We start from the raw sequence: 24,811 nt of genomic DNA, 5'->3' as shown, positions 1-24,811 counted from the left end.
TGCAGCGACTTGGATACATTGCTTATTGACATTTCTCCGATAGGGCAAAACAAAGTTCAGACCGCTGACTTGTCATTGGCTCATGAAGGATCCATGCATCCGTGCTGAAAATAGGCTTTCCATAGGAGTAAGCCAACATTACAAGGGCTGACAATATGTAGTTAACGCTGACATTGAGATTTGGCTGAACCGAAGAATATTATCACAGCCTTTCTCTCTCGCACAGCATGTGTGATGAATTGGTGTCATTGTTGCCAACCCACTGTTCTCAGATCCACACTACTCCAGACGCTCACACTCCTGTATAGAGTACAATGACAGCCCTACAACTACCACCTCTAATGTCTTTCCAATGCATTGATCCTTGATTCACTGTTCTCCAGCAACCCCTTCCCCAATGGCCAGAACGATAATTGAAACTATGAACAGCGAAGGGTGCCATAGCCGGGTGCACGGCCGAGTAGACGGCTGTCAGGAAGCAGATGGCATCTCAGTGTTATTTGGACCTCAGGGCACTGTCACATCCGAGTCAATGCTCGAGATGCGCAAGTTCCTGGAAGACAACCCGGCTTTAGATTTCCTTTCGACGACAATCTCAGAACTTCCGGCGCTTTGGCCCGCCGTTCTCGACGTTTGCCCCAGTTTAGACAAGATTCCGGCTAAGAAAAAGTTGAATGAACTCGTCCGTTTCCTGACTGAAGGAGGAGACCCAGCCGCGATATTATCCTCAGAACCGCTACCCTCGAACAACATCATCATAAGCCCACTAACGGTGGTATATCAGATTATCGAATTTTGGAAGCTCAGCCATGGCTACTTCTTTGACAGTAACGACGACAGTGGATGCCAAAATCCGTCAAATATATCAGACGTTCAAGGATTTTGCCTGGGATTCTTGACTGCGATATCCGTTTCTTGTGCGCGAAGCGAAGCGCAATTTCAATCTCTATCTTCGAAAGCGGTGCGCCTGGCTATGTGTCTTGGAGCCTGGGTCGATTTCGATGCACTCAATCATAACGTGTCTGAATGTGCATCAGCTGTTGCTGTTCGATGGAAATCGGATACGCATTGGAAGCAATTGGAACACACTATGGCGCTGTATCCTAAAGTTAGTACCGTCAATAATTCAAAATACTCAGTTTCGCAGCTCATACAATGTATTATAGGCCTACATCTCGTGCCACACTGATGCGAAAACCGTAACAATCACCCTCCCAGAGCGGGACTCGGCTCCGTTCATGTCGGAGCTGGCCCGGCTGAATTTGCCTGCCATGTTGCTTGAACCGCGAGGACGCTGGCATCATCGGGACCATCTTCCCGGACTACGTGACCTTTTATACCTTTGCCAGCGTGACGAACGTTTCCAGTTCCCGGATGCCAATGGATTGAATAGCTCTCTCCTGTCTAACATGAACGGAGAAGCTATCACACAAGGATCGCTCCATAGCATCGCCCTGCAATCAATCCTTACCCAGCAATCTAGATGGGATCTGGTGTTTGACACTTGGTTGCTTAAGGGCCGAAGTTTTGGTCACTTCATGATTGGTGAAAAGGTCTTGGTCCCCCGAATCGCTAACAAGGGATTGTCTAGCACCGCCGCATTATCGTCACCGCCAACAGCGACACCCACCACAGCAGCAACGATGCTGGAGGATCAAGAAGAAGCTAACATCCCCGACTCTGCAATTGCCATCATTGGAATGGCCTGCAGGTACCCTGATGCCGACTCGTTGGAGGAGTTCTGGGACTTGATCAAAGCTGGGACATGCGTGGTCCGGCCGTTTCCTGAGGATCGATTCAAACCGTCTTGTCTCAATCGTGAACCGAAGGGGCCGTTCTGGGGCGGCTACGTTCGGGAGCCAGATGTATTTGACCACCAATTCTTCGGCATTTCGGGTCGTGAAGCCAAGTCCATGGACCCCCAGCAGAGGATGTCTCTGGCAGTTGCTTACGAAGCAATGGAATCCGCGGGATACTGCGGCCTTCGCTCCGGTGAATTCGATCGAGACATAGGATGCTACGTTGGGGTTGCTAACGACGATTATGATTGCAATGTGGCTTCGCACCCTATCAATGCCTTCTCGCTGACGGGTACTTTGAGATCGTTCATTGCCGGTCGAATTAGCCATTTTTTTGGATGGTCTGGGCCGTCGGTCACGCTGGACACGGCATGCTCTGCCTCTGCTGTCGCCATTCATACAGCTTGCAAGGCACTTCAGACCCATGATTGCTCCGTGGCCTTGGCGGGCGGCGCCTGTGCCGTGACCAGCTCGCGTATGACGCAAAACCTGATTGGAGCAGGGTTCTTGAGTCCAACTGGAGCATCCAAAGCATTCGACGTTGATGCGGATGGATATTGCCGTGCTGAAGGGGCAGGTATGGTGGTATTGAGGCGCCTTCAAGATGCAGTGCAGCACGGGGACTCCATCCTCGGCATCATCACCGGATCTGCCGTGAATCAGGGATCCAACTGTTCTCCTATTATCGTACCCGATTCAGCGTCTCAGGTTGCCCTTTACAAAAAGGCATTAAGAGTGTCCGGGACCCTTCCTGCTGAGGTAACCTACGTAGAAGCTCACGGTACGGGTACTCAAGTCGGCGACCCAAACGAGTTCAGGAGCATCCGGGAGACATTTGGGAGCGTGGACCGACAGGATGACGTCTTTGTTGGTTCCGTCAAAGACAATATTGGACATACAGAAGCGTCCTCGGGCGTAGCGTCGCTGTTGAAAACCATTTTGATGATGCAGAAGAAGACTATACCCAAGCTAGCCAATTTCAATCGTCTCAACCCTAAGATTGAGCCCTTGGGTAAAGATCATGTTGTGATACCGACGCAATCGCGCGAGTGGAAAGCCACCAAACGGCGCATAGCATTGATCAACAACTATGGTGCGTCAGGGAACAACGCGGCTCTCGTTCTTCAGGAAGCCACTGCGTCGACTTCTCCCGCTGTATCCTCTCCCGCTTGTTCTCATTATCCTATATATATATCCGGGAAGACGGCGGAAGCAGTTCGTTCCTACTGTGAACCTCTGAGAATGTTCCTCTCAACAGGCGACAGACTGAGTCTGTCCGATATCGCTTACAATCTGGCCATCAAACAGAATCGGGACTTCGAACACTTCCTCACACTGACCGCTTCCAGCGTCCGGGATCTTTCTAGCCAACTAGAGAAGATTGCTTCCGGCACCACATCTACCGAAGTAAGATCCAGCCACCAACGTCCCGCCGTTGTGCTCTGCTTTGGTGGCCAGGACGGGAAGCTGGCACACATCTCGAAAGACCTGTACGATAACTGCGTGGTCTTGCAGCGCTACCTCGTAAGTTATGGCTCCTTAATCTAACTAGAATCTTTTTGCTGAGATATGACTTCTACTAGGCCGAATGCGAGTCTGCCTGCGCGCAGGAGCTAGACCTCCCCAGTGTCTTGTTCCCAACCATTTTCAATCCTGGCCCGATCGAGGACTTGGTGATTTTACACTGTACCCTCTTCTCGATCCAATATTCATGCGCTAAATCATGGCTGGATTCTGGCCTGAAGGTCGACAAACTCATCGGGCATAGTTTTGGTCAGCTGACCGCGCTGTGTGTGGCTCGATCGTTGTCCGTTGTTGAAGCAGTTCGACTCGTTGCACAGCGTGCCCGACTGCTGCAGACACACTGCAGCCCTCCCCAGAATGGTTTAATGTTGGCTGTTGAGGGAAAGTTATTGGATGTAGAGCATCTCCTCCGTCTCGCTGAGCAGCAGCAGCCGCGCTTTTCGGCCGATATTGCATGTTACAACGGCCCTCAAAGCTTCGTCATTGCCGGCGATGAGATATCTATTCAGGCAGTCGAGAAAGCAGCATCATTACTATCAGCGACATGCCATTTCCGGATGAAACGTTTGGAAAACAGCCATGCATTCCACTCACGTCTCCTAGATAACATTATTCCTGGTCTCCTTCAAGCAGCTGGAGAACTTAGTTTCCAAGCCCCTGCGATACCGATTGAAGCATGCATCGACAATGATGATGATTGGAGCCAGGCCATCACTGCAGACAAAATCGCCCGACACACTCGTGCACCTGTTCACTTTATGAATGCTGTTAGGAGGATCGAACAGCAAGCACACAATGGCCCTGTGTTATGGCTCGAAGCAGGATCAGGATCGCCAATCATACCCATGATCAAACGAGCCACTATTAATCACCTCGACCAGCATATCTATATTGCCACACCTCTTCGATCCGATGTGAATTCCCAACTCAACCTCGCAAATGCTACATCTTGCTTATGGTCAAGAGGAGTGAGGGTGCAGTTCTGGCCATTTCACCCCCATCAGCGCTCATCATACAATTGGATTAATCTACCTCCGTACCAGTTTGCAAAAACCCGTCATTGGTTAGATTATAAACCGGCGACGGCCGTGTGGGAGGAGACGTCTATTACGGGCCCTGAAACAACCTTGGATGAGAATACTGAGTTGATTCGACGACTACATCCTACCAATCATAACCTATCTTATCGGGATGGTAGCGGTGAAGAGAACGTTGCTCTATTCGAAATCAATCCCAAGAATGAACTCTACCAGCTAGGTACGCAAGGACACGAAGTCGTTGACCAAAGCCTCTGTCCAGCATCGATGTATACGGAATTCGTCCTAACAGCCTCCCGCTTGTTGACGCATGCTGAGACAGATTTGGTACCGCGCGTATCAAGATTGGCAATGTCTTCGCCTCTCGTACTCAATCCAGTTGGGAAAATATTCTTGAGGCTGCAAGCAGTAGAGAAATCGCTATCATGGGAATTCTCAATCTACAGCCATGACAGGCAAACTAATCCTCTTGCGGCTGAGGCGGCGATCACAACACACGGCACAGGGTGCGTCACGTTAATTTCCGAAGAGTCCAGCAGCAGTAGTATTTCGGCGTCTTCGACCATCAGTCCGTTCCGCTCACTTCAAAGCCTGATACTTCAACGATGTCACGAAATCCAAAATTCTCCCATGTCAATCGGCTACAAAGGTCCTACAGTCTACAAAGCGTTTCGCCCAGTGGTGACATACGTAGACTACTATCGCGGGATTCAAAGTATCTACAACCTAGGCCAGGAAGCCGTCGCCCACATTACCATGCCGCCAGCACGACCACCCAACATGGGAACGGGCGTCTGCGACCCAGTACTGATCGACAGCTTTACGCAGGTCTCGGGCGTTTTGGCTAACTGCTTTGCGCTAGGCGAAGAGAATCCAGGCGAGATGTGGGTGTGCAATTTCATCGGCGACATTGAGCTGAGCCGAGAATTCATCGAGCATGCGAGAGAGGATAAGCACGCGTGGACAGCATATGGCAAGTATGAGATACCCACTCCCAAGAGGCTGACGTGCGATATTTTCGTGTTTGAGCCGCTCTCGGGGAACATCGTCTTTACTATAAGGGCAATCGAATTTCAGAAAGTTTCGGTCAAGTCTTTGTCGAAGATTCTTGGGAGGCTCAACAACAATGACAACCGCAAAATGACTCCAGCATCACAAACACGCCCAGTTCAGGATACATGGGCTCCGGTGAATGAAAGCCCACAGGTGCCTGACATAACGAGGTCGACAGCCACAATAACAAGAGCAGCAGCAAGTCCAACTGGAAATGCGGATAGTTTTGGATCCATGTCACTACAAAAGGAGCTCGAACTCTCTGCTAGAAGAGTCCCGGCAGATATGCCCATACCTGACATTCAGCCCGTATCGTCATCGGCGTCTTCGTCACTGGAGAAAATCCAGGAAATGCTGCAGGACATACTGGAAATTCCCCTAGAGTCCATTTCGCCTAATGCGCTTCTCGAGGATCTCGGGATCGACTCTCTGCTGGCTACGGAGCTTTTCTCCGAGATGAACAAGCGCTTTGCTGTTTCCATCTCACATTCGCAGTTTGCCACCATCTCTGACGTTCAAGGCCTCGCTGGGTTGGTGTCGGTGACGGCCACTCCCGAGACATATAGTCGTCGTTTGGGTCCGGCATCATCGACCTCAGCGTCAAGACTGCCATCTTCTTCCCCGACTGAGGCGGCCTCAACACGCCCATCCAGCGTCGAACCATCTTCTTCTCGTTCATCGCCGCCTCCTACTTACCCTCCTCAACTTGAAAGAGAAACAGTCGTTTACGGCGAACGAGATGGGATCCCCCTATCAGCCGATATCTACTATCCCAATGGCAATAATGGACTGGGAAAGCCGCTCCCGATTGGTCAGTCAACACCATTCTTGTTCAATTGTTCTTAATCTGGAGTGGAGAATATAGTCGGTCGCGGACACTGATGCTTGGATCGTCTCTTTAGCTCTCATGATCCATGGTGGAGGTCACGTCATGTATACACGCAAAGACATCCGCGACGACCAGACCAAAATCCTTCTGCGTGCTGGATTCTTGCCTATCAGCATCGATTACAGACTATGTCCCGAAGTTTCGCTCCACGAAGGAGCCATGCAGGACGTTTGCGATGCATTGTATTGGGCACGAAATATACTACCTAATCTCACCCTCCCTGGGCGCCCAGACATCTGTGCCGACGGCGACAGAGTCGTAGCCGTAGGGTGGTCATCCGGGGGACAACTTGCTATGTCGCTGGGGTGGATGGCATCATCGTTGGGAATCAGGCCTCCAGAAGCCGTGTTCGCGTTCTACTGCCCGACTGACTACGAAGACCCATTCTGGTCTCGACCTAATCGGCCCTTTAATCAGGAACCTGTCCCTCTTTCTTCTTCCCCTAGGTCGGAAGGCTACGAGCATCTTTACGAAGGACTCTGTGACAAGCCAATTGTAGGATATTCTCCCGGTGCGTCGAAACGCGCGTTGGGAGGTTGGATGTCTCTCGACGACGCCCGCTCGCGCATCATTCTTCATATGAATTGGGAGGGCCAGTCGTTACCCATCCTCATCAACGGGCTGTCCAGAAAGCGTATTCCGACGAAACTTCCATCTCCATCCATCGAGCAGATTCGAAACATCAGTCCTCTGGCACACATCCGAGCTGGCAGGTATAGGACACCAACCTTCTTTATCCACGGAACACGAGACGATCTTGTCCCCTGGCAACAGTCGCAAAGAACATACGAGGCTCTGATCGAAAACGGTGTGCCGGCTCAGTTGGTGATTTTGGAGGATGCTTTGCATTTGTTTGACATGTATCGCGATTTTAAACGGAATGCGCGTGCCATCAAGGCGGTCAATGATGGCTTTGAGTTTCTCCGAGCGTATGTATAGAGGGCTGTAAACGGAGCATGGTGCCGTGTCAATGACGAGGGCCAACAGGAGGAATTGAAGAAGATACTTTAACAATAACAATTAGATATGCTTCCAAATCTTAATAGAATATAGATAATTCCCTGTAGATAGATCTCGACGTATTGGAATTGAAAAAAATATGAACTCTTGTACACGACATATCATCCTGCGCTGCCCGAGATTGAAATATTGATATCCTTTACGGAGTTCTGGACCTTGATATGCGGTTAGCTCAATCCTCAGATAATGGATATGGATGTACAGCTCTTCATCAAGATATCTAGTTTTGAAGTGGAATTTAACTATCTTTTTATTTTCAATCGTGAACCTTCTTCGCAAATTTATACGCAAGGCTTAAATAACGGCCTCTAACATCTAGAGAAACGCCCATGTTATTTCCCTTGATATTACCAAATGTTCCCTGCTCCAAAAACAAAAAAAAGAAAAGGAAAAAAAAAAAAAGAAATATTGGTGGTAATGGCATAAACGTGCTATTGCGAGAGGAGATTGCCGTTACCGTTGATGCCGTTATGTTTGTTGACGCCCAGGAGATGGTCAAAGAGCCTCACCAGATCGGCAACGGCCTGTGCATCAATCTGGTGATGACATACCACCCTCGGACTGTCTAACACTACGCCGTATTTCTTCCCCAGGTCAATCAGTGTCCGTCTATCGATCCCCAGCGCATCAATGTCCAACCAAACGATATTCGTCTCAACCTCCTTGGTCAATCGTCCCCCTCTCCTAACCCACTCCTCTCCCAGCCTCTCAGCAACGCGGTGCACATCCCTCAGCACCGGCTTCTCAATCTCTGCGCCCATGCCAAAATTCTCAAACAGCGCCTCCCTTGCAGCAGCCGTAATCACACCGCCCTGCCTCATCCCGCCCCCAATACCTTTCCTCGTCCTCCGCATTCGACGTATCAAGCTTGCATCCCCCAGCACCATCGCCCCCATCGGCGCGCCTAGATTCTTGCTGAAATCCACGGACACAACATCGACGAGCGCGCAGTATTCTCTCAGAGAGCCTGCACCCGCAGCCACAGCCTCAAACAAACGTGCTCCGTCGAGGTGTGTCTTGACGTCGTGCCGTTTCGCCCAGTCACGAATGCGCCGGAGTTCATGCAGGGGCAGGATGATGCCGCCGGCGGTGTTCTCCATCGATATGATTCCCGTGGGACATTTATGCACATCGTCATCGTCGATGACAGCATGTTTTTCTAGATCTTCAACGCGAAGATACTTCCCGTTTGAAGGACGCACGGTTTGGATCATCCCACCACTCAGTATTGAAGGTCCACCGCCCTCGAAATTGACGCTATGCGCGGCAGCATCAAGCAGGATACCGCAGGGACGGGAAGAAATGAGCGAGTGCAGGCAGAGTTCGTTGGCCATGGTTCCCGTGACGACAAACATGCCTGCCTCACGGCCGGTTATGGAGGCGACATGGGCTTCGAAATCGAGCGTCGTGCGGTCTTCGCGGAAGACGTCATCGCCGAGGGATGTTTCGACTATGGCGGCGAGCATGCGCAGGCTAGGCCGGGTGATCACATCGCCTTGACATTCATCATTGATGCCGGAAAAAAAAGGATGGAAGGGACAGGATTGGAATCGTTGGACTTACTCCTGAAATCGCTCCTTGCCGTTCCGGATTGGCCCCAGGCAATGGTTCCATCTAAAGAACGAAGAACTTCGATCGTGGATGGATTAACAGTAGCAGTAGCAGCCGCAGTTTGCTGGTGAGACTGAAGATGCATGTTGTTGAATGTCCACTCAGATTCGTCTTGAACTGTGCTCCTTTTCTTTTCCGCCTTTTTTTTTCCCCCTTGCTTGTGCGGCCTGAATTGATTGGCGTAGTTATACCATAACGACCTGCCCAAATGTTTTGATCAGATACGTATGTTCGCAGTGTTGGTGCCAGCCGCCCCTTCGGCCTGTGCCGAAGGTATGTATAACGACAACTATGCCATACATGCGATATGCACAAACTGCGACGAGCGGTCACTCGTCAGAAATCGAAGCTGATGTTGCGCGGTGCTTTGGCCGCGGCTGACTGGTCCAGACGCTATCCGTCAGCGCGGCTGACGCTGACTGGGGTACACTGCTGAGTGTCACCAACACCAACAGCCAACCGACTGTCATCATCACCCAATTGAAGGTCGTTGCATATAACGAGAGCCGTCAGTTGTCGAAATAACGACCTGTCCAACAAGAACGGGTATTGGATTCTCAAATCCTGTAGGATCTACTGGAAGGCGTCGTCCTCGTCATTTGCCCTCATTCCTTTCCATTTCCTTAATATGTCGTTGGCCAACCGAGCACAATAATAGTCGAGGCGCTTTCACCAACCATCTGGAGACTGGCTGCCATGGTTGATTTACGGGGCTTCGTTTGCTTTGCTGGCCTTATGGGCGCGAATTTTTGTTGTATACGGAGTACTCCGTAGACACCCGCCAGTCAACGAGCGGATATACTCTAGACTATGGAGTACTCTGTACGGAGTATGGAGGGGGTCAAATAAAATGTCAACGATCGGCTAAAAATAATCCCCCCCGTACGACGTACGACGTAGTTTGAGGGGGAATTCTGGATTTTTCCCAAATCAACTGTTCGCACTAGGCCTGGATTAGCGTCGGAGTCAGGCCGCTTTAATAACCAAACCAGCTGCCTCAGCTAGACTTCGAGACGCACAAGGGCAACTGATAGCGGAGTCTCGGTTTTTAAATTGCCCAGAAACCAAAAGCGGTTTTCAAACACACTCATCCGCAGGTCTCATGAGGGGGAGTAGAAAGTGAGGATCATTGGTGGACAGAACCTTTCGGTTGTCCAGGCCAGATCCCGCCAGATATTGAGCACAAGTCTGAGCACAGATGTTCTCTAGCATCGGTAGTTGAATCCATGTTTTGAAGAAAGAGGAGCGGCGAGAATACTCATTCGGATTGTTCGGAAGCATTGCTGGTGTGCATTGAACAGGATTTTCTAGAAATAAGTTAGTTAGTTGACACTTCCATAATACTTTTGATATAAAACAAATCTCAGATGGCTGGTGAGCATCGTATTCAAGGTCTATATCCAGAGCGTTGGAATCAACACTTCATTACCTGAGAGAACTGGGATGCATTTTCCCTAGTTATTACAAGAAGCTTTGATTAGTACTGAAAACATGGGTAGAAGGGCTAGTACAAAGAAGCCAGACGTATAGAGAACGCAAGGAAGTGTCTCTGAGCAGGAAGATTATACCACTTAGATCTGTCACCACCATGATTAGTATGTTCTTGTTTCCCAGTTGATGTTGATAGAGGGACTTAGAGGCGCTAAATTGGTACAAGCGTACAGCTGAGGGGATCTATATGGTTGTGCTGGATAGGCACTCCGTATTCCGCCGGGTCTCTTGTCTTGTCTACATTCGATACCCTCTTTTAACAAAATGTGTCCGAGTCCCTTGGCATTCCCACTGTATAACCTTGATTTGGAAGCACTTCCTGGCGCGCCCTGGGGTGGTGGCAGAGGTGCTCGCCGAAACGACAAGCTGCCAGCTCCCAACTACATGCATAGGCCGCCGCCCAGCAGTCACGGCGCCCCGTGCTCGGACTCCAACGGTCATTCTGAAGATATGATTGGCCAATTCATCAATTTGCTGGCCTGATCTGTAGATATAAAAGCATTGTTGAAGTCTAAGCCCGATCATAGTCCACGTTCTACGGAGCATGGAACCCTGATCATAAGGCGCGCGCTTCAAAAGCACCGTGGACAGACCCCCCTCACGGGTATACCGGCGTTTTAACTGAAGAATCATGGGAAGTCCCTTACACTTAGCCAGAAGGAGTCTCTGTCCCCTATGCTACCATATTGATGTATGTGAAGAAGCACTGCAGCATTTCAGTGCCCGGAGTATTTGGGTATCTGCTCAGATCAAAACCTAAGGAATAAGGCCACACATCGCTTATCCTACCAATGCGATTTAGGGGGATGTAAGCATGTCTGTGGTTTAATAAGATTGGTGAGGCCGCAAAGGGTGGTTATGGAGAGGTTTCAGCGCCTGCATCAAGCCAAAACTACTGTGAAAGGTAGTAACTAGCTCCCCATTATGGGCTCCCACGAAGATTCCCTTGCTTCTTAACAGCCTGAAAGAACACCCCATCATTCTGTGCCTCGGCCAAGCCGCAGGGGAATTCAACTCAAGAGATGGCGCATAATAACAGCACGGTCATCTTCTGACAGAGAAACCATTATTGTGTCGAGAGAAAGGGAGATCAAGCTTGCAATGGGGCGAGGGGTCAGGAGAGATCTGTAGACTGGATGCGTCTAATCAATGACGCTATCCCCTCGGCCAGCAGTCAAGTGACAGGGCAGCAACAGGGCAGGGGCTTCAGCTTTGGCTTTATCTATGCTTTCAGTCATTTGCTATGGTACCCTTGATCTCAGTTAGCAGGGAAGCCTCAAATCGGGTTAGGATTGTGTAACTACGGAGGAAGAGTTGTGAAGGCGTGGACTTTTTTTTTTGGGGGGGGGGGGGTGTGTGTTAAACTCCACCCCGATCATAGAGAGGTTTCACTTCCAGGAAGAGGCTAACCCATTCCCTCACCACCGAACTTGGCAGCCCCAATGAGACTTGAACATCTGGGCGTCAATTATTAAGGGACAAGATGGTTTGAGGATTTCAAATGGGATGGGCGTTGAACGAGAGGTAGAGGCTTGCACGTCGAGATTGTTTGGTGTGAAGCAGTCGGAGACCATCATCTGGACGGCAGAGAGCTCCAGCCTGTAAGCTCGGTGTTTGGGCATTATTATTCCGGTTCGTCACCACCCAAAAAAGCCAAGGTTGGCGAGCGAGAACTCCGTCGCAGCAAGTCCGTACAGTACTCCGCGCTCCGGACTAAATTTAGGTCGTATAAAGCCGGCCGATGGCAGCCAAGCAGCAAATCACCTGCACCCTTTGTCAGTTGCCGGGGGGGTTGTCGACAGCCAATCGAAGCGGCCTGCTGACTTCACAGCGCAGGCGCTCCCCGACGTGGCACTCCCTGGCTTGGCGCTCACCGCCTCGCCTGCAACGCCCGCCGCTGCCACTCCCAGCATCACAACAACACTTCTTCCGAGCCATCATCGCCCTCCACCCTTCATCTTCCCCAGACCACGCTCAGCAGAGATCCTGAGCATCTCAACTCCAACTCCAACACCAACACTCACATACTGACTCACAGACGTCCGTGACGGATCCTTGAAATCCTGTTCACAGACACTCCCAGCGAGAAATGACAACAATGGTACTCACTCCCAGGGACCCTTCGCCAAGACGTGCCGGAACGGAAATCTGACCTGTTGCTTGTAGGATCTCCGCGTCGGGAACAAGTACCGTATCGGCCGCAAGATTGGCAGCGGCTCGTTCGGAGACATCTACCTGGGTATGCTTCTCAGATTGATCCTCTTTCCGTGTGCTTCAACACTCCAGTCTGCTCACATCCTCTTTTTATTTTCTTTTTTTTCCGCCAGGCACCAACATCATCTCCGGCGAGGAGATCGCCATCAAACTCGAGAGCGTCAAGGCCAAGCACCCGCAGCTGGAATATGAGGCCCGTGTCTACAAGTCGATTGCCGGCGGGGTCGGCATCCCCTTCGTTCGATGGTTTGGCACCGAGTGTGACTACAACGCCATGGTGATGGATCTGCTCGGCCCCTCGCTCGAGGATCTCTTCAACTTCTGCAACCGCAAGTTCTCGCTCAAGACCGTGCTGCTGCTCGCCGACCAGCTCATCTCCCGTATCGAATACATCCACGCAAAGTCCTTTCTCCATGGTAACCACTCCAGGCATCATATCATCGAAATGACTATCTGCTAACATGGTTGGCAGTGAGTGTTTTTCTTCCATCGGGACCATTGCTATCGACTACTGTGCCCGAATGTTCCCGCTGGGCAACGCTGCTTCAAACGTTGCCTTGTGGCATTGCCTCAAGTCTTCTCTCCTCCCTTCTCGTATCAGCCTCTTTTCGGGGTTGTGACATGCTAATTCTGGATTTTTCGATAGCGCGACATCAAGCCCGACAACTTCGTTATGGGCATTGGCAAGCGTGGAAACCAGGTCAACGTCATTGACTTCGGTCTGGCCAAGAAATACCGTGACCCGAAGACGCACTTCCACATTCCATACCGTGAAAACAAGAACTTGACTGGCACGGCTCGCTATGCCTCGATCAACACGCATCTGGGTGTCGGTATGTACTGTCCACCTCTCCTGTCCTGAACACTTGGCACGTTTTGCACCTCATCTTTTCAAAAGAAAACAAAACATCAGCAAAATCTCAATCAGCAGGATAGTCCCCGAATGACCCGCTAGACTCAGTTGCAATTCACTTGAGTGCCCTTTTCAGGACATGAAGGACTCTTTTCAAGTTGCAATCAGCAAAACAAGTCAGATTTATTCAGCTCTGCGATTGGTTACAGACCACGGCTTGTGGAAGTCGTATTCTCCGTCAAAGTGATTGAGATTTTGCTGTTTACGATTAAACCTTTTTTTTTTTTTTTTTTTTTTTTTTTTTTTTTGATTTGATTTTTCTTCCCGCCGCAGAACGTGTCTACTGACCTTTTACGTAGAACAATCGCGTCGCGATGACGTCGAGTCGCTGGGCTACGTTCTCCTTTACTTCTGCCGTGGTTCTCTTCCGTGGCAGGGTCTTAAGGCAGCTACGAAGAAGCAGAAATATGACCGTATCATGGAGAAGAAGATGACCACCCCTACTGAGGTGTTGTGCCGCGGATTCCCGAACGAATTTGCTATCTACTTGAACTACACCCGTAGCCTGCGCTTTGATGACAAACCAGACTATTCCTACCTGCGCAAGATCTTCCGAGACCTCTTCATCCGCGAGGGCTTCCAGTATGACTACGTCTTCGACTGGACCGTCTATAAGTACCAGAAGAATGCCCAGGCCATCGCTCAGGCTCAGGGTCAGAACCATCCCGACGTCAAGCCACAGGAGAAGGTTACTCGAAATCGCCCGAGGCACCAGCCCAGCCAAGGTTATTGAAGTCTAGACACACTGTCCCTTCCAGCTCATCGGTTATCGTCTGCTTGCCAGCTCGTGTTTGGGCCAGGTCTTCGATGAAACCTCTTTGCAGATGGAAGCGTGACAATGTCATAAATTTACTACAGGTGGATAGCGACGGATAAGTCCGTCGAAATCAAGGACATTCAGTGCTGCTGTTGAGCTATACGACGCTGTGCGGCGATGATTTAGCAAGTCTACAAGGCTCGAAAGGGGGGAGGTTCTCTTTGCTCCAGATGGTTCTTTGCCACCTCTACCGCCGTTTTTCCATACATCACATGGACTCCCACTAGTTACATTGACAGTGGGTACAGCATGTCGTCCATTGCACTTGGCCAGAGGGGGTAGATTATAGGCATTTCCAGATATTTCCAGATAGTATCAGGTAGAGAAATCAGAGGTCTGTCGCGTGTTTTCTTATTTTTTCTTTTTTTTCTTTTTATCTCTTGTTGATGTTATCGATCCGGATTTTCACAGCTCCTTGCTTCGTCGAGGCTCGAGCACTTCCACTTTGTATCCTAAGTTTTTCGATAGCTTTCCACTCGATAGGACATCCACTCCCTTGCCTCTCTCCTCTAGCTATGATCGCACAGACACCCAGATCAAACATCTCCGTCTCATCACAGATGGGATGGCTGAACTTTAACCCGATTCAGTAAGTTTTAATTGCTTCACAATGGATTACTTTACCAATCTGTTACACACTCATTGTATGCTTGAAGATAGAACATCACTTTTTTTCCCTAGTTAATATCATTGCTATCTAGCTATTTCAGTTATGAAGTAGTTGCGAGACCAGTCTTTTCTTTCTTTTTTTTTTCACCTTCAGAGGTGGTATTCCTGAGGGAGGTGTGGAAGGGTGGGCAACTAGGTGACCTGGGAAGTGGGATCACTGCTATGTTGTGATTCTGATGTCCATCGTTCCTTGGCCATGAGTGGTGAACGGTTAGTTCCTCCGTGAGTGTCACCCATATATATCTGATGTCACTCTCTGCCATTTTATCATAACAACTCTCAACGCCCGACTGACATATCAAGCCTTTGCTAGGCCGGGAGCTCCTCCCCATTTTACATCGGCTGCCTGGTGGCTGAATCCCACCAGGGCGGCTTTGAATATGTGAACTGCCGGATATCGATGTGATACCACGCCAACCAATATCCGACGACGGCGGTAACATGGGCGTTGACTTCGAAGATATTGACTTATCCGGGGTGGAGCCAGCCAGGGACGCCATCAAACCTCATTATGGCATTAAAGATGCAGCCTGAGGGGGGAGGGGGGAGGTACAATACGATGCCAACGCGCTGAGAGAGACATTAGGCATGACAAGGCTCTATTGCACAATCAGCGGGGTACAATGTTCAATCGGCTCCTTTCGATTTCGAGGCAAAAAAGCAAGTTTCTCGATGATCGGCTTTCTTATGTTGTTTGCGGCGGCCCCGCACACTCGAGGAGGAACTGCGCTGCCAGCTGTCACCATGCATTCAGAAGGCAGAGATCGCAGTTCTGCGAGATTGGCCCACGGACAGAGAGAAATATGGATGAGCGAAGGGTCGTTGATTTTCGTTCAGCTGTATGGAGCGTCATCTGATCGGGCCAGACACAGTTGCGTGCATGTTAGCTCCCTTGTGAATCAGCAAGATCACTATATTATCCTGCCTCTGCTCGACGGCGTAATGCAACGCGGTGCGACCATGACTGTCTGTTACCTCGATATCTGCCCCTCCCAGAAGCAGCGTGTTAACCGTATCCTCGTGTCCGCCACGGATCGCATGGTGAAGAGCCGTCAAACCCTCACCATCGCGCGTGTCAGGCCGCATGCCCCGACCAAGGAAATATCGAATGAGTGCGCAGGATCCCTTTGCGGCTGCCAGATGTAAACATGTCTGCCCCTGGCTTTCGCTTCTCATTGTTCGTGCTTGATAATGGCTGTTATGTTCGCATGGTCGTCGAGGTTGGCGCTGGCGGAAGCTAGAGGTGCGCGCTCGACCGCTCAGAGATCGCCGCTCAAGTTCTTCATGATCCACTATGGACATGGATGGAGAGAGCTGTTGTAGGCGACTATCTCTTGTTGGACATCGCGACAGAGGCTCTATCGCTGGACGTGACGACAGTTCGACGATGGATTGCGCATGAGAGCAAGAGTCCATCATCGGTGGTGACGCGGTGGGTAGCGCCAGCCTCTCTCTTCTCGAGTCCAATTCACGACCGGAATCATTGGGGGTACGACGTTCATGATGCGCCAAGACCGGTTGCAAGGTGATGTTCTTGCTCGCCGTTCCGTTCACCTCCCTTGGTGGTTCATTGTCTGTAGAGGGAGAAGGATAGATTGGTTCTGGGTCCCAGTTGGCCGAGGGTGGTTCCTGGGTTAGGCTATCAAAGACATCCAGGAGCTCGGGCTGCATTTCTCCAATATGACCATCGTTCACCCTGCCGCCTTGTTTCGGCATGGTAGTGGTGGTAGGTTCGCCCTCCCACAGCTGCCTTTTGAAAGAAAACGATAATGCAGTCTCATCATCATCATCATGATTCATCCTGCAATCTGTGGGCCAGAGCTGTTGAGGCTCATGATGTTGCTGTGGTTGTTGATGAGAGGATTGTTGCAGCTGGTTCTGTCTGGCGAGCTGTTTCCGTCTCCCTAGAAGAAAGGGAAACAACATGGTCAACATTACGAAATAGCGGCGTGGGTTCATATCAAGACTACTTACGATGATTTCTCTGCGCAATCCGATTCTGCTCGCGGCGCCGCGCAGCCCGATCGAGATCTGGATCGTAAGTCTCATTCATAGGAGCAATAACAAAAGAGAATCAAAACTCGAAGATCGTCGAATCCTTGATCATGTTAGCGTGGCGAGAAGTCAAGTTTTATATACACTTTCCTATGATCGGGACCCGGTTACAACTCACGGCACATAGCGAGAAATGAAGGGTGGTACAGAAAGCTACGAACATTCAGGACGATAACTAACTAGCCCGAGTATGTGCAGGCCAATCGGACAACAAATTGTCCTGATCAAGTTGGCTTGCCGGTTCATCTAAGATTGAAAGAACCACCAAATTCCAACTACACAGTAACCAATAGCAGCCTCAGAAGAAATACGTCGACTGTTGGTTCGTACGCCCACTTGGGGCCTAGCCTCTATGAAGTTGTGCGCAAATGCGTGGCTAAGCAGTTTGCTCACAGAAGGTCGCGGATGCTCATGAGCTTAAGAGAGGGCGCCAGCCGTGTTTTCAGGCTCCATGTTTGGGCATTGCTTCTCCCTGGATCCAGGAATCTGGGTTCGACCTCTCCAGGAGATGGTCCTGGTGATCAAAATTAGTTGCAAGGTTGTCCATCGTGATTTTAGAATCCAGTGATATTCTCCTGTTCAGTACAGGGTTGGCATGTTATGCTGCGATGTCACTCAATTTCCCCATACTTCCTTCGGCCATGCATTAGCCTAATGAGCAAGAACTCCTCTGTCCAGTTAAACCTGCACAGGGCAATATCCCACACGCCAATAGCTTGGGTTGCATGCTATGTTAAGCTTCGCAGGAGTACGAAGGACAGGGCTTCGCCGAAACCAGGTCGCACAATTTTCCAGCGTGGCTTTGCGGGATTGTAAACTCAGTTTTACAGACCCAAATCAGGGTGTCTGCGTTCAACCCTGCAGAATTGTCCTTGTAAGAACAGGGTTGGTCGCAGTTCCCTTGCATGGCGGTCTCTGTACGGAGTACTCCGTACTCGATTGTGTTATATTTTTAAGTTTTTGATGTGACCAGCAACGGCATTTTGGAGGTGGACCGGACCCCAAAAGAGCCAGCCAACCGTGTGTCTGGTTTGTTGATAATGACAAGTTTCAGCTATCCAGAGTTTGGCCTCCAACTTTTCTTTTGGGGCAGATCATCTTTGATCTGCTGGAGAAGTTTTACCCAAAATGACCTAGTTGGTGGGTTGCTGACAGGGACTCTCGTGCAGGGCCCGGCTTGCCCGGCTTCTGGAGCATTCTGGGTCTGCGTTGAAAGTTTTCTGGGGCTATTACGGGACTTGGATGGGAAGTTTCCAACGGTTTTGGTCCCCATCCGGGCGGGCTTGGTCCCGACACCATGCCTAGATGATGGTAAGCGAGCTTGGATAGTTTAGGCCTTGTATTGGGTGGCCATATCTGTAGATAAGGCTAACGAGTAAGATCAGAGTTAGTATTGTTGGAATCGGATGCAAAATTCAACTGAAGTGCCAGCTGAGTCTGTTCTCAGCGCCTGGGAAAGTCGTTCACGGTTGAAAACTACGTATACGGAGTACATTGGGCGAGTCAAGGCAAGGGGATATGAGCCGTAGGATCAACCTTGAGACTTCGGAAATGAATATTGTGACAAGCACTAAGCGGCAACCGGGCGGGTTGTCCGATGACTTACTCTAAACAAAGACGTTGAAAATTCATTGAGTGAGAAAATGCTCTTGTTTGAATGGCTGTTCCCACTCTTTTCAGTCTCTCGTGTGTCTCTTTCAATTCCAAGCGTATCTCATCCTACCTCAAATCCTTCCAAGTTCTTTTAAGTTCAATGGTAAGGCTGAACTGACAACGGAGAGGGAAGAGGCCCCGCTTTCTCCGGCATCGAATAGCTCAAGCAGTTCGAAAGGAGAATTTTGATCTGCGCCTGCGGCGGTTGGTTCTGCTGCCACCGCTCCATGTGGTCCTGGCGCGCCGCCCTGTTCCGATTCGGGGTCTGATGCCGTCCGTCGCAGTTTGGAGGAGCATGTTTTCGGGATATTTCCTCCTGATGTCGCGGGTTGCAACCCTATATAATTTTCCCCCCTCCGTCGCGCTTTGTTTTCCTATTCCTCTCCACCTGGCCCCTTCATCTTCCCCCCTGGTTGGTGACCGTCATGATTGAGACGCCCCCATCCCCGCGCTCCCCGCCCGTGTCTTTTTCGTCTGCGTTCGGGGAGACCGCTGGCCGCCGGGCGCTGCCTACCGGCCCACCAGTTGCTCAGCCGGTCAGGAACCGCTTCATCCATTTAACGCTCCTCCTTTTCAGCCGCTTCACTTGATCTTCCTTCCCAATCCCCAGTGAGGCTGCGAGCAGCTTTCGGCGCTTTGGGCCGAGACTTGTGGACACACTCAGAGCTCGTCTGAATGGTATGGTCTCTGTCTTCCTGCCCTATCGACCAGCCAATGACAAAAATGCCTCGATGGAAATCAGCACATGCATGTGAAAGTCGTCTCCGCCATTGGCGATGGCGACTCAGATGTAACAGCACACCGGTGAGTTGATCCTTGTCCATCCCTGGATAACCAACACATGGACCCTGGCTCGACCCTGCAGTGCGGGATGAGGACTGACGCGGTGCTCCGTACAACCAGCAAGGTGCCTTGTCAGCCATGTGGGAACAGGAGTCGAACCCCATTTTTCACCAGGCATCCGCATTCTGGGGCGTTTCAAGCCAGCATATTTCAGGGTACAACCCTTCCGGCCTCTCCTTCGTTAATCACATGATGAAGCTGGTAAAGGCACGGTGGCCGCCACTCTGCCCTCCTCCTGACTTTGCGTGCCGCTCAATGGAGCTGATGGAGACCAAACGTTTGGCGAGGGCCACACCGAACTCACTAAATTGTAATAGGATTAGCGCGGTCATGATGTTACATACAAATCCTGCTAGCAATGCATGATCCTTGCAGCATTGATTATTCACTGGCAGAACTAAAATTAGTTAACCGCGCTTGAGGAAAAAGATAATCTTCATGACGAAGGTTGTTGGTGGCTGAGTGCCTGATCTGCGGAGTCCGCCAAAATTTGCCGAATGGAATCACAGACTGACCAGAATATCGCAGGCTGAGGGCCTTCTCATCCATCCAGACAACACCAATGCTCTGCCTCTTTGCTGCACAAGCTGAAAAGAAACCATTAGTCTCGTTGTGTGGAGATTCTGGAACCACCTGATTATTTTGATTTCTTGGAGCACCCCATATGCAATTTCTTCAGAGAAATTAATTTAGGACATTTGCTGCTGTTCCATGCAATTTTATACGGAACATGGAAAGTTGTGGACATCTGAAAGGTTCGCTATAATGCAGTCCTGTGGAGCGCCTGAGAAGGAATTTTGCCGATTCCTTCCTGGTTTCGATCTTCATGAATTCATTCCCTATGAATTCTGCCTTCGAAGATTGAAGCTTAGCGAAGTCATTTGTTGCATGATGCTTCACCAAACTTCCCTAGATTTTGTTATTTTTAGGCATTGCAGGGGGACTTTGCTTGAACTAGGACTCAAGAGGTTCGTCCAGCTTTTTCAAGTAATCTCTAAGGCGGAAAAGGCGCCGATATATATACATATATATTTTCTGGAGGATGAGCCCACCGTGCCGAGCTCATCTCTCTCGAGTCTTATGCATTGCTAGTTGTAGCTTGGACAGGATATCACGGCGAGTCCTTTACACTAAGTCCTAACGGGAATGTCTAGACTCTAAAATTGCTTGCACATACATGCACACCTTGATAATGAGCTCCCAACAAGCATCCGGAATCACTTTTTGGGTTGTATCTTACGGAGGGTACATATGCTCAATAGATATCCACAATAACCATGATTTATAATTTGCGGGGTATAACCATTGCAAGTTATTCCAGCTTAGACAACTGCTTATCTGTATTCCTCCAAAAGTAGTCTTGGCCTCTCACAGAGCTCTCAATCGGTGAACACGTCTGGGGAACTCGTGAAACCTCGCGATAGGCGGGATATCACCAACCACATACAAAATCTGTGGTACCTAGGACCTGCCTGATCTCTTTTCTTTCCTTGCAAGGTGGCAATAGGATTTTCACGTGGTTTTGCTAGTCCTGATAACGGAATCCGGCGGAATCTCTAGGTAACTCATATTCCCCTCGGCTGATCGGCGCTGAACGAGTTTAATCGACTCCAGTGATGACCCCATCTAATACGCTCTTTGGTGTAAATAACACAGTTAAGGCATTGGGAAAAGTTGCAGTCCGGGGGCCCAGCGTTAGTCAGATAGACAGGCATTGGGATGTTGTGCAAAACTGGTTATGATGGCTCTGGGTAGCAAGCATAAAGTAATAGAACTTTGGCACATGACTATCATCACATGTTCCATGTCGCCTGAGTTTGGGATATGCTGTAGACTTCTGGCAGGATGACTTAGCTTGCGTGCACCATTGTTGCGAGCTGGATTATAGCCAGAATTGAGATATTGTTTTGTGTAAGGGACATATACGTGCTTCAAAACACGCAGTGATGGTTGGTTCACATGGGATATTAAAATTGCTGGTGACCCCATCAGCCCTTTGATGAGATTACAGTCATAAAGCATAGGCATCCTTCCTTGGTACATATAAAGCCCCCCTGTTCTGCAAGGAACATCGCGAATTGCAGCAGCTATTGCAAAGGGCTAACAAGCTTCAAAAGTGTATTGCTCGCTGTGAGTGAAGAGCTGGGAAAAAGCGACTCGTCCAAGAGGCAAAGCACTTCGGTTGAGGCAGCGTGGCAGAGTGAACAGTGAGCCTGAGATGGTTCAGAAGTAACTCCGTAGCCTGCCAGTGTTTGGATGCCGTTCCCGCCGGCTCTATCGCTGTCCATTGGTCTTTTTGAGATCAGAACGAGAAATTGTCATCTGCGATGGTCGTCTCAGAGCCGTGATCCGGCCAATCAGAGGGAGCGGTCGAGGGCGAAACACGGTCGTGCCAAACCCCTTTTTCCCGCCAACCGATAGTGCGCTTCACGGCTGCTCCCCAGTCTTCCAGGAACTGAAGCTGCCTTCGTATTCGACCAAAAACTTGCAGGTTTGTTATACCAATCGACAGTGCTGTGAGCAGGGATAAGTTCTCAGTCCTAACCCGGTTTATAGCGTTGAACAAAAGTTACATGCACCAGACTTATCGCACCTCCATGCGCAATGATGCAGAGCTTCGGAAGAATCCGAAGCGCTTGCTGCCCTTCCTAAGTAGAGCCTCGATCTACAAGCTCTTCTTGCCGCGCACCGTGCGAATTCTCCGACGCTATAGGCCTCGCCTGGCTCCACGAGTAATACTAATAACCCCGAACCTCATCGTCAAGTATGGCTCGACTGAGGTATATTCCGAAGCATGCGCCATTGACTTCATCTCAAAAAATACAACGATCCCGGTCCCTAAGCTCGTCACAGTTTTCCAAGTACGTGATGGAACTACTTATATCCTGATGACTCGATGTTCCGGCGTCCCCCTCCAGAACGTGATTCGCCAACTATCTCAAGTAGAGAAGCAAAACGCTCTCGCTCAGCTGCGAGGCTACGTCGATCAACTGCGTGCGCTTGAGCCGCCACAGCCTGGAAAAGTTGGCTCCATAGCCTACGGTCCTCTGGAAGACGATCGGATTTGCGACGAGCCCTGCGGCCCTTTTGGAGGCGTCGCCGAACTTCACAAAGCGATGCGACTCAAGGCAGAACTTCCATCAGGTCATGAAGAATGCGACAAGTTGATAACTATGCAAGACAGACGAGATTACGATATCAAGTGTACTCATGGAGACCTTTCTTTACGCCATGTGCACTACCTTGATGGGAAGATAACGGGTATCATTGACTGGGAATCGGCTGGTTGGCTGCCGGATTATTGGGAATATACAATGACCTGGGATGCATTCTGGGACGCGTCGGATTTAAGGGACGATATTGCTACATTCCTGGATCCTTTTCCCGAGGAGCTGAAGATGGAACGAACTCGGATGAGATTATTTCGCGGAAGAGGTTGAAAAGAGGGCGGTTTCAACCCGTTTCTTTTCGGATACCTACTCTGGCCTGATGCCAGGTCGGCAGCATCTGTGGCTGCCTGTGACCACCAGTAGGGTACTGGGGCTAAAAGCGGGACTTTGCGCACCCACCTCTCTTGACTTGACGGACAGATGCGCTCGGCCCCATATCCTTAGTTCCCCGTTAGGAATCAAGAAAAGTGGCTTGGCATCATCTCCTCCCGCATCGATGGCTGAGAATAAGAGTGTTGACCGGTTGCTTCTCTCATTTGGTCTGCGGGCCAATGAGATGAAAGGGCAAGGCAGTCGAAGATAATTGTAAAATTGTGTGTCTACGGTGCAGATATGAATGGAATATATGGGTAGTCAACTCCGTTCTCAGAATACACCCTGACGTAATGGCGCGGTCATGGGATGGAAAGCACTGGTTATCCTTATTTTCTTTTTGCGGTACGAACCTCTGTTATCCGCAACCACACATGTTTGACCATGACCCGGGAGGCGCACCCTCCACGCTCGATGAGTCGTAAACCTGGGGAAATTGACCGTTTAGCTTTCGCTCGGTCTCTGAAACTTGAGGATGACGGGCCAAGGATTTATCTTGGCCCGGCATACCCCGTACATACGGCTTTGTGTCATGTGTGCTTCTGAGTCCGATCGAGCCCTCAGCAGTCGGGCGTTTGAGTTGGGCGAACCATATATTGTCCTAGGGTATGGGTCCTTTTGAACAAGGTCATCTTATAAACATGGTCGGGGTTCCTAAGGCCTGACGGAATGCGAATATAGGTAGGTCCTGACTTCCCGGACGAAAGGCTCGCTGGCTGACTGGAAGGCGATCTTAATATAGAGCGGCGATTTCTGGCTTTTTCGGGATTAATGTTTTGTCCTTTACTGAATACTCCCTTATTTCGGACTCAATATAATGCCTTCAAACAAGGATCGGCTTTACGTCGCACTTTATGCCCATGAGCGCCCAGACACGTTGGTGACTCCAACCCTGATGAGTCAATTCCACGTTTAACCGCCATCAGGTATCACTGGGCTTTCTTCCTTTCTCCGAAGAATGACCCCGACGGTGATGACCGGACGGTAAGATACCACGTAACGAACACCATCCTTATGCGCGACGGTACCATGCAGCAAACCTGGCGGTACGACCAAAATCAGCTCAGGAAGGTTAAAACGGCCAGGCTTCTTTGTAGGGTTCTTATAGGGAAATCTGAGAAATCACGGCAAGAACTCGAGAACTCCCTCAGAACCGTGCCGGTGGTGCAGGATGTGGGTCCACACATACCATACCCGATAATTTGTGTCTAATTCTGCGTTAGGACCCAAATTGGAGATGCCGAACATGGGCTGCACATGCTATTGCGCAGCTGGCAAGAGACAATGTCCTGAGTAAGGTTGCTAACTGAAGTTGTTAAACACGCGGTTAATATGAAAAAAAAGGCACAAAGTCGGCTACCGATTGGTCCACGATAGAGGCCGAGTGTAGAGCCTATGTCCGGAAGAAAAGGGAGCAAGGAAGGTTCAGGTCATTGACAGCCACAATCCCGACATATGATCTTATGACGAAAACGGAGATAACCCCTTGAAGGCCGGCGTTGAGGCGAGGCAAAGGGCCGGGATGAAGTGAAGGACGGTATTTTCCGAACGTCTTCCTCGATAATTGGATTTTGATTGCGTGCTGAGTGCTGCGACTTGTTGAAAATATAAATGGGGACTTTGGAATTCTCGGGCGCCGAGCCCCAGTGGTAACTATCATAATGCTCATTGCTTATTTTCA

The 24,811-nt window shown here is 50.1% G+C and overlaps 9 protein-coding genes across 9 annotated transcripts; 5 read left to right on the top strand and 4 right to left on the bottom strand.

Moving 5' to 3' along the window:
• The first annotated feature begins 269 nt into the window (after window positions 1–269).
• CIMG_03162 (polyketide synthase) lies at window positions 270–7,419 on the top strand. The gene is made up of 4 exons (XM_001243720.2): window positions 270–1,108; window positions 1,167–3,323; window positions 3,383–6,224; window positions 6,316–7,419. Exons 1-4 carry the CDS (start codon window positions 398–400, stop codon window positions 7,239–7,241), a joined length of 6,636 nt encoding a protein of 2,211 aa, XP_001243721.2. The 5' UTR covers window positions 270–397; the 3' UTR covers window positions 7,242–7,419.
• A 135-nt stretch (window positions 7,420–7,554) lies between these two features.
• On the bottom strand, window positions 7,555–9,118 carry CIMG_03161 (alanine racemase TOXG). Its single transcript, XM_001243719.2, has 2 exons — window positions 8,886–9,118; window positions 7,555–8,817 (listed from the first exon to the last, which is right to left on the bottom strand). Exons 1-2 carry the CDS (start codon window positions 9,016–9,018, stop codon window positions 7,754–7,756), a joined length of 1,197 nt encoding a protein of 398 aa, XP_001243720.2. The 5' UTR covers window positions 9,019–9,118; the 3' UTR covers window positions 7,555–7,753.
• A 3,404-nt stretch (window positions 9,119–12,522) lies between these two features.
• On the top strand, window positions 12,523–14,880 carry CIMG_03159 (CK1/CK1/CK1-D protein kinase; the record flags this gene model as incomplete). Its single annotated transcript, XM_001243717.2, has 6 exons — window positions 12,523–12,525; window positions 12,591–12,663; window positions 12,752–13,054; window positions 13,111–13,232; window positions 13,285–13,471; window positions 13,851–14,880. 6 exons carry the CDS (start codon window positions 12,523–12,525, stop codon window positions 14,282–14,284), a joined length of 1,122 nt encoding a protein of 373 aa, XP_001243718.2. The 3' UTR covers window positions 14,285–14,880.
• A 138-nt stretch (window positions 14,881–15,018) lies between these two features.
• On the bottom strand, window positions 15,019–17,282 carry CIMG_03158 (uncharacterized protein). The gene is made up of 3 exons (XM_001243716.2): window positions 17,211–17,282; window positions 17,012–17,135; window positions 15,019–16,941 (listed from the first exon to the last, which is right to left on the bottom strand). The coding sequence occupies exons 2-3, from the start codon at window positions 17,088–17,090 to the stop codon at window positions 15,887–15,889; spliced, it is 1,134 nt and encodes a 377-aa protein (XP_001243717.1). The 5' UTR covers window positions 17,091–17,135; window positions 17,211–17,282; the 3' UTR covers window positions 15,019–15,886.
• Window positions 17,283–18,146: 864 nt separating this feature from the next.
• CIMG_13685 (uncharacterized protein) lies at window positions 18,147–19,302 on the bottom strand (the record flags this gene model as incomplete). The annotated part of the gene is made up of 4 exons (XM_004446256.1): window positions 18,147–18,393; window positions 18,629–18,699; window positions 18,865–19,082; window positions 19,260–19,302. 4 exons carry the CDS (start codon window positions 19,300–19,302, stop codon window positions 18,147–18,149), a joined length of 579 nt encoding a protein of 192 aa, XP_004446313.1.
• A 51-nt stretch (window positions 19,303–19,353) lies between these two features.
• On the top strand, window positions 19,354–20,751 carry CIMG_11066 (uncharacterized protein). The gene is made up of 2 exons (XM_012358223.1): window positions 19,354–19,549; window positions 19,649–20,751. The coding sequence occupies exons 1-2, from the start codon at window positions 19,421–19,423 to the stop codon at window positions 19,952–19,954; spliced, it is 435 nt and encodes a 144-aa protein (XP_012213646.1). The 5' UTR covers window positions 19,354–19,420; the 3' UTR covers window positions 19,955–20,751.
• A 101-nt stretch (window positions 20,752–20,852) lies between these two features.
• CIMG_13684 (uncharacterized protein) lies at window positions 20,853–21,853 on the bottom strand. Its single transcript, XM_004446255.1, has one exon. It carries the CDS (start codon window positions 21,629–21,631, stop codon window positions 21,284–21,286), a length of 348 nt encoding a protein of 115 aa, XP_004446312.1. The 5' UTR covers window positions 21,632–21,853; the 3' UTR covers window positions 20,853–21,283.
• Window positions 21,854–22,185: 332 nt separating this feature from the next.
• On the top strand, window positions 22,186–23,028 carry CIMG_03157 (uncharacterized protein; the record flags this gene model as incomplete). Its single annotated transcript, XM_001243715.2, has 1 exon — window positions 22,186–23,028. The coding sequence occupies one exon, from the start codon at window positions 22,186–22,188 to the stop codon at window positions 23,026–23,028; it is 843 nt and encodes a 280-aa protein (XP_001243716.2).
• A 919-nt stretch (window positions 23,029–23,947) lies between these two features.
• Window positions 23,948–24,620, top strand: CIMG_11065 (NADH dehydrogenase; the record flags this gene model as incomplete). Its single annotated transcript, XM_012358222.1, has 4 exons — window positions 23,948–24,006; window positions 24,057–24,303; window positions 24,354–24,423; window positions 24,475–24,620. The coding sequence occupies 4 exons, from the start codon at window positions 23,948–23,950 to the stop codon at window positions 24,618–24,620; spliced, it is 522 nt and encodes a 173-aa protein (XP_012213645.1).
• Window positions 24,621–24,811: the final 191 nt, after the last annotated feature.

The sequence above is a fragment of the Coccidioides immitis genome (assembly GCF_000149335.2).
Source record: "Coccidioides immitis RS genomic scaffold supercont3.6, whole genome shotgun sequence".
Taxonomy (NCBI): Eukaryota; Fungi; Ascomycota; class Eurotiomycetes; order Onygenales; family Onygenaceae; genus Coccidioides; species Coccidioides immitis.
Note: the sequence above shows the minus strand (reverse complement) of the source record. Positions and strands in the feature narration are given on the sequence as shown.

What these genes read in the sequence shown, in the direction of transcription:
- CIMG_13684 (XM_004446255.1), bottom strand. Translation starts at nt 21,631, where the DNA reads ATGTACCAAGGAAGGATGCCTATGCTTTATGACTGTAATCTCATCAAA.
- CIMG_03158 (XM_001243716.2), bottom strand. Translation starts at nt 17,090, where the DNA reads ATGAATGAGACTTACGATCCAGATCTCGATCGGGCTGCGCGGCGCCGC. An exon ending in GATTGCGCAGAGAAATCATC is followed by an intron (nt 16,942 to 17,011) that starts GTAAGTAGTCTT and finishes CCTTTCTTCTAG; the next exon opens with GGAGACGGAAACAGCTCGCC.
- CIMG_03162 (XM_001243720.2), top strand. Translation starts at nt 398, where the DNA reads ATGGCCAGAACGATAATTGAAACTATGAACAGCGAAGGGTGCCATAGC. An exon ending in CTATGGCGCTGTATCCTAAA is followed by an intron (nt 1,109 to 1,166) that starts GTTAGTACCGTC and finishes AATGTATTATAG; the next exon opens with GCCTACATCTCGTGCCACAC. An exon ending in TGGTCTTGCAGCGCTACCTC is followed by an intron (nt 3,324 to 3,382) that starts GTAAGTTATGGC and finishes GACTTCTACTAG; the next exon opens with GCCGAATGCGAGTCTGCCTG.
- CIMG_11066 (XM_012358223.1), top strand. Translation starts at nt 19,421, where the DNA reads ATGGTATGGTCTCTGTCTTCCTGCCCTATCGACCAGCCAATGACAAAA. An exon ending in TCAGATGTAACAGCACACCG is followed by an intron (nt 19,550 to 19,648) that starts GTGAGTTGATCC and finishes CCGTACAACCAG; the next exon opens with CAAGGTGCCTTGTCAGCCAT.
- CIMG_03161 (XM_001243719.2), bottom strand. Translation starts at nt 9,018, where the DNA reads ATGCATCTTCAGTCTCACCAGCAAACTGCGGCTGCTACTGCTACTGTT. An exon ending in GGCAAGGAGCGATTTCAGGA is followed by an intron (nt 8,818 to 8,885) that starts GTAAGTCCAACG and finishes ATGAATGTCAAG; the next exon opens with GCGATGTGATCACCCGGCCT.